Here is an 8,181-nt window from a genome sequence, read left to right on the forward strand (position 1 = left end):
TAAAACTAAAATATATTGCAACGAATAATACAATTTTCTTACCCTTTCAAATACTTTCTCCAATAGATTCTATATGCTGAAAAACATTAGATTAAACCAAGTATTTAAATTAAATACTTTTAATTTACTTCAAACACACGGAAAACAGATTAAAACATTGAGTATAATAAAAAATACAGTAAGACATGTACGTATAAAGCACTTTAAAACAAGCATTTTTTTTAAAACAGTGCAAAATGAAAATATTTCTAACTAAGTAGGGAACAATTGTTTAAGGACTAACATTCCGCTCTTACATTTCCCTGATGTCAGCCTGTATACGTTTCACTGCATAATGCAACAGATACCTACATTATGCATACTTCATTCTATATAGTGATGGTTTAGAGTTAGTCAGTTGCATGTTAATACTTTAATTTCCACATAATAATAAAAAGTGCTAAAAGTCGTAGAATAAACATTGAATCTACGTGAGAAACTTCTTTACACTAACAAAATATTTTAGATTAATAACAGAAACTAACATTTTTTATTTTCCATAATATTTACTTTCTGGAATCTGCTTTCCTTCCAGTAACCTTTCGTTAATAAAAATGTAATTTTTGTTAGGCAAACACGGTTTTATCCAGCTAGAATTCACTACTTTAAATACACACAGCAGTTTTATAAATAGTATGTTAATTCACCTAAGCGAGACATTATCTAATTGAACATTATTAATCCAATCAGTTTCTGGTTTCTATAACTTTTTCATTCTAAGAGTTAATGTAAGAGTTAAGAAAAGTTGAATTTCTCATGAAAAGTGCAGTAGGATGTCAAAAGTTCTTGTGGGTACTTAAATGACTGAGAAAGCGTCTATTGTTCCAAGAGAGTCCTTTAAAGCTAAGAGTATGAGAAAAATGTGGACCTATTGTTAGTGAAAGTTTTAAATACTGCTACTGAAACGCAATTGTAATTTGAAATACATAACGTTCACCCATGAGACGTATAAGATACCCAGGGGACAATTAGTAATTTTTTAAATGACTAATATTGTTATAAAAATACAGAGTCTGAATTCAATTGGTTATTGTAATTTAAACGAAAATAGAAATACAAGTAACCTGTATTTCAGTTGGAATGGTTTGTATAGATATTGATGATGTATTGTATACTTTAATTAATCCTGTTTTGTATATATGTGATGTACAGATCCTTCAAATACTTAAAACTACCTATCTGATATTACCTAGAAAATAATAAGTACTCGTATTCTATGTGAGTAACGGTAGTTTCACGTATTCTGGCGATATATGTGTAACGGAAAGAGGTCATTTGTATGCATTAAAATATACAATATAGCATTCATTCCTTTCATAGAAAATTATGATGTAGATTGACCGTATGTATTACTTTATTATTTCCAAGCCTGTTCACAAGTAAGAAAATGTTAAAACTAAGCGCAGTTTTTATTTTATTAAAAGGAGCTATAAAATTCAGCTTGAAGTTTTAACACAAGCTTAAAATTTTCTAAATAAAAAAAATTAATAAAATTAAAAATATAACGGTAGAAAATTTGTTGCTTTTGATTAGTAACTCCATTTTCATCACTGAAACGCGCAACTAGATTTTGAAAATTCTTATTAGACCTTGATTTGTATGTACCATTTATGATTCATGAATAATTCACTACAAGTTGTATCCTCAGAGGAGATAAGTGAAATTTGTTAGTTTGAAAATGTGAGTATTGAATAAACAACAACTGTTCCGAGAGTTATGCCCCGAACTGTTATTGAAGTCTAGTGTAACTTCCATATCTGTGAACGAACTTAAATGTTTAAGCGATAACCTTTCTTCTTCTAGGGAATAACCACGAAGTTAACAAAATACATACGAACCAATTAATTAAGAATACAGTAATCTGATCTGACTAGCTACTAGCCGAATAGAGTAAATTTTTGCTAGAAGGGGACTAAATGTTTTTCAAGTAAATTTTGAGATGGGGTATATGTCTCGTAAAAAAGTTTATAATCCAAAAATTATGATGTGAACTCTGCTTTACTCACATAAATATCAAATGCATTGCAAAATCGTGTCGAGCAGATAAGCTCTTGTAGTAATGGTTTATTGAATCAAACAAATAAGTCTACTTTATTTTACTACAGCTCTCAGGTCATCTACCACATACTTCTATTAGACTAAGGATGATATTTAATTTAACAAATTATAATTGAAAAATCGTACCCCTATAGATAGAATTTATTTAAAGGATTTGTTAATACCTTAGTAAATTAACTCATAACAAATATTGGGAGGTCAGTGCTACAGAAAACGATATTTACGAAAGAATTATTTATGATTAAACCGTACATACTTTTATGGAAAATTAAGTATTTTCACATTCATTATTCCAAACTGAATGAAATATGACAGACAGTAATGAACGTGAGTTAATGGGGCAATGTTTATGTAATGGATGTCATGATCATAAATATTTACTTTGTAATGGTATATATTTTAAGGGAAATGGTTGAAATTAAAATAACTTTTAGAGGATCTAAACTCAAGTTTAAAAAGACAACTCTCTAGTCCAATGCGAAGATATATTACATATTAGCAATCTCTGATGGATATAAGTTAATAATTAGTTATTGTTCAGTTGAAAATATTATTACCATTATCACACACTTTCAGCAATGATATGAATGGCCCGACACAACTGTGTCTTGTCCTAAATACATTGAATACAAGAGAATGTTTGAGAAATAACTCAAAGACAAGGAGTTGTTTGTGTGAGTGGCTGCTAAATTGGCTGCCAGAGTATGTGGCTGGAGCGGTTGGCGAAATTAATTGTCGTGGTCCTTTACTACCTCTCCTGCCATAAAGGTTTTTTCCACGGTGGCCGAGTGAACGAGAGGTATATGCAGTATATATTTATTCGAAAATCTTGAGTCCACATACCTGAATATCCCCATTGTATCATATAAACTTATTTTTAGTAACTGTAATTGTTTATCTTTACTTTGAGAAAATATTTATTTTTAATATAAGTAATTGCTTTAGATATTGTAAAATTTTCAGGTGATCATGCCTAGCAAACTTCTTTCTGAATCGGTGTATAGAAAAGTGTCATAACTAAAAAAACAAAACTTTCGAGCCAAAATAACTTCAGAGCTACTAAAAACATTTATAAAATTGCTAAAAATCACAAGGTTATTTTAGTATATTGTTAATTAGAATCAGTTATATTTTTTCCAAATTTGTTATAATGTATATATTGTATGTATTTAAATTCATCGACTTAGAATGCTTTTGTATAATTAAAGGTTATTGATTGAAATATAGATGTTTTTATGACACATTTAATCAAAACAGTGAAATATACATTGAAATACATAAATACATAGTGAAAGGTTAGTAAATTTGAAGAAAGAAACTTGATATCACATGATTAAAAAGTTTTAATCGATTTTACTTTTATCTTCAGCGGTTGCTATATCACCTTTAGGCCACACCAAGATATCATTATGAAAATCCATATACTCAACTGGAATATAATGATGCAGTATTCTAAAGTACTCTATATTTTGGTGTTTTATAGGTACCTTTCCTTGCTTTTACCAATCATTTTTAGGTAGTTGAATGCTTTGATTTGTCACGTTGGAAAGTTTGAATGTATGTGTAATGAGCTCAACAATAACATTTCTAGCAGTAACAGTACCTTTGGTATTCCCATAAGAAAAGTGCATGAATGAGATAATTCCGAAAATAAATTTGTCTTTTGGGGATGTCCCTTCCTCTTATTTCCTCCGAAACACTTGATTTTTTATAGTATGTATACCACCACTTTTATTAGTTTTTAATAATTGAAGTTGATGCAATGTATATAAGCTGATGTGTTAATTAACTTACTTTTTATTATTGAGAAATCCCTATCACTAGGTAAGTATGATTGCCGCTGATGGGGAGGTATAGCCTGATTTCCTTAAAGCGGCCCGAGTCCGTGAGTACCAAAAGAAGCCTTTTTAATCCATGGTTCTCTTTCTGACCAATATAATTGTCAGATATTTTGGGCCTTTCATTTTTTCGGCTATTGTTTTTCATCATCTAGTTCATTTATTAATTGTCAAATAATTATACAGTCAGAGTGCAACATGCAAGTTGCTTAAAAACTAATTAACGTCATATACTTACATTTAATAACAATAATAATAAATTAACAAATAACAATATATAATTTTTAAACAATAACGATGATATAAACTATGAAAAGGCCTCTGTTTTAACAATACTATAAACTACGGTTAAAACAATTAAAATACTAAATCTACGTCACATGCAAGTGCAAATAAAAAAACATGCGATTTAAAGGTTAAAGTTTTAAAAACAACTTAAAACTAAGGGCCATGGACGGCTCCCCTGCTCTATGGGCTATATTGTCGCACACCCGTAATATGCTGCACGTATATGTCCCGGCTCCAGCGGATGGTAGTGGAGACACACTTACGGGAGAGGGCCACACTATATTGCCGGGAAACACCTAGTCGGGCCAGGGTCCCCCAATTGGCTTTGTCCCACGCGCCCAGAGAGCCGACAACAAAGGCGTCCACGGTGACATGGAAGCCGCCGGCTCGGAGAGTCTGGGCGAGGGGATCATATGCGGCGTATTTCCTCTCCCGTGCGTCAATAATGGACTGCCATCCGTCCTCGTACGGCATGGTGACATCGACCAATTTAATTAATTTACGGTCACGGTCGATGACCACCAAGTCAGGCCGGAGGCGAGCCAAGTTGTCTGGGACAACACGTTCAGGCAGCAGCTGGTCGAGAGGTACCCGCTGGTTCTGGCGCACCTCACCCCCAGGTGAAGGTCGGATAGATGCCGCGAGGAGGCCAAGGACGGCGTCATGACGCTTCGTGACCACGGCCATGGACGGTAAACAGTGACAAAGCACATGGGCCGTGGTCTCGTCATGACGACCACATCGGCGGCAACCGCCGGTCCCCAGCACCCCAGCGCCTGCATCCATTCAAGGGTAAAAACGTTGAGGCGCGCGCCCTATGAATGAATCGCCAGTCAGCAAACCTTGTGTGGCGACCTTCGTAGAGGAAATGGTTCGAAGTGGGGCACGCGGCGGTAACTCTCATCACCCTGCCTTGATCCGGCTTAGCAGATAATGCAGAACGATATGATAACTGCATTGCCGACCGCAGGCAGGATGACACCCTGGACCGGGAGCCCCTGTCCATCTAATGGAGTCTCTTTCAGGTAGTTAAGAACCACTGAGCACACTTCATTACTATACATTTTTTTTGGAAGTCGACTAATGTGGGGAAACTAAAATTTTGTTGTAAATGATCGGACTGTTATATTGAATTTGACTGCAATCTCTGATATCAGACAAGTCTCATTGTTTAATATTGTGATTGTTTGTCCTATTTAAAGTAATACATCGTTGGTTACTTATTAAGTTAAGGAGGTTAACATAGTTTATTTAGTTAGATGTTAACTATGTGTAATAATATTCTAAGTAAATATGTATACAAAAACCGCAATTTTTATACTTTCCAACCGTCAACATGAAATGTATAAGTATTTGAGGTAATTGGGATCCGTAACTGAAAAACTAACTCCGGATCGCTGCCAAATCCAAGCAATCTCGTTTATCTCGGTATTTCATCTTATTAGCTGAAAGCCTTAACTTTAAGATTGGTGTTACTGCCAATCGTAGTTTTAACCACCTCAGTTATAGTTTACAAAATTTTTTATACGTTTGCTCTATCTAAATCCATACAATTATTTAAAGCAAAACCCTACTTGTTGTTAATTTTTTCAGAACTAGAATTCCTAAAACATTACAACATGTTATTCTGTGATAAGGAGAATAGGAGATTGTTACGTCAAAATGTAGAGTTTCATAAAATAGAATGCAATTGTTTAATTAATTAATGCTGTCAGCAAATATCATTTAAATATTTTTGTTTAATTTAATTAACATAATATATGAATATAATATTGTATTTTAAGGTATAAGTAAGAGAGCGATAGTAGTGTTTTTAGTTGTAATATTTCACACGCAGGAAGTTAGGGTTCGGGTGAGATTCAGAATGATGGCGCACTGGGGCTCTGGAGAAGGCCCAAGACATAAACCTGTCAGCCTCGATATATAGTCTAGACTTTATCTGAATAGCGACCAAGGAGCTCAGGGCAGTCGTTTTGTCCATTGCCTCAAAGTAATGAATATTCAGAGGAATGTATTTCTCTAAATATGTTTTACACAAGTTCTTAGAAACTCTTGTATTATCTCTCACTGTTACAGTACAATTGTCTAAGAAATTCATGTAAACATTATTCATTTTATTAGTCTATGGTGATGGATAGCTCCCAAAACGCGTTGCACAAAGTATATTCTTTAATTACTTGAATAAAAAAAATACTTCAGTAAATTTATTTACCATGTACCAATATAGTTTCAAAGATATTTAAGCTCTAAACTAACACAGTGATAATTTCAATTAAATCATTTTAAAAATTAGGATATTTAATTCTGTGGAATACATCTTAGAGAAACAGGTTACTCTCAAACATCAAAGTACGTGACCTACTATGTAAATAATGTTAATGTACATGCAACAAAACATTTATATTTCCACAACATGAATATAAATATTTTTAAAAACTTTTATTCGGAAAATATATATATGATAATTGATGCAGATCTTCTGACCTTTTAATTAATTAATTTTAACAAAATTAGACTACACCTTTTTTATAATTTGAAGCCATTTCAGGTTTGAGGTGTTTGTAATAATTTATTCACTCATTTCTTGGAGAAAGTGCGTTGTGGCACCTTATACCATTATTGTGAAGTTTTTAATGTTGATATCGTTTTATACCCCATATTTTTATATGTGCTCCTTAATTGCGGTGATTACTGTAATTGATAAACAAAGTAGGAATCAGACTGGAATTCGTATTGCAGTTTTGTATATAATTCTCTCCAGATAAGGGAAGAAGACGTGTGGATATTTAATGCTTTGCCAGGTGATAGGCGCTTAATTGAATGAAAGTTGCAACTGAATTCAACGTGGTTCAATCAAGCCCATGTGATAGATATCAATGAACAGGGATTGATCTGGAATTGGTTGATTGATAGCAAATGAGCAGTCACTGGCAATGAAGAGATAAGCCTGTTGTAATTCAAGCATCTCCAACTTGATGGTACCTCCATACTTTAAACCAGAAATTTTTAATACTGACAAAAATTCTCAATTAGCAACTATGAAGTGTAAATTATTGCAATGCAGCCAAAATTGAGATCCGTACAAAGTTTCATTTACAATTAAAACGTTTATATTTGTTTATTTATACTCAATTTATCTCAATTCTTTTTAAAAATATATTTGAAATGAAAAAATACGAGAGGACATAATATGTCATTATATTATATAATGTTACGCCATTTCAGTCTACTCTATTATACTCAATGTTGTATGAATCGTGTTATTTACAACCACAATGAGGTAGGTATTATAAGAGGACTGTGATCAACAATGCTAAAGCTTTGTTATTTCAATGGGTAACACGAAACAGTAAAACACAATCAACTTATAATGCTGGATTTATCAAGGTAGAATGTTTTGTTGATGCTGACAATAACGGAACATCGACAAGTGTAGGTTGTATTGTGATTACCATTGTTCCAGTTTACAATAAGGCCCCTTCAGTGGCTTGTGCTATTGTTCTCGTCTTATCATCAGACCTAGACCAAATTCGTGTCCCTCGTTACAATTCCTAATTGAAAATAATTGTTCGAAACAGACAATTAATTTGGTAACTATATCATCATTATGTGTTGAAATGTTAATGAATAATTCATATATAAAGAGAGTGAAGATCACTTTACATAGTCAGCATATGGACGATGATTTAAAATGTATTTATATGTCTGAAGGTTGGTTTTAAGAGTATCGTTCCATGAAAAATAAAATCCAGGAAATATTGTTATTATAGGAAATATTTAATCCATTTTAATAACCTGTCATTTCGAATTCTACAAAACTTGCGTGACTGACGGTTATTTTTTTCTCTTAGTCTGGCTATCGATGTCTCTATCGATCTAAATGACAATCGAATTAACATGTAAAATAAATTGGCAGAAAACTATTGATCATGCAATGCAAAAGGTAAAGCGAACAAAT

General features: G+C 32.8%; 1 protein-coding gene across 1 annotated transcript; it reads right to left on the minus strand.

The window, feature by feature from the left end:
• Positions 1–4,403: 4,403 nt before the first annotated feature.
• Positions 4,404–5,009, minus strand: LOC124358169. The gene has a single exon (XM_046810463.1). The coding sequence runs from the start codon at positions 5,007–5,009 to the stop codon at positions 4,404–4,406; it is 606 nt and encodes a 201-aa protein (XP_046666419.1).
• Between the last annotated feature and the right edge of the window lie 3,172 nt (positions 5,010–8,181).

Source organism: Homalodisca vitripennis, chromosome 3, assembly GCF_021130785.1.
Source record: "Homalodisca vitripennis isolate AUS2020 chromosome 3, UT_GWSS_2.1, whole genome shotgun sequence".
Taxonomy (NCBI): domain Eukaryota; kingdom Metazoa; phylum Arthropoda; class Insecta; order Hemiptera; family Cicadellidae; genus Homalodisca; species Homalodisca vitripennis.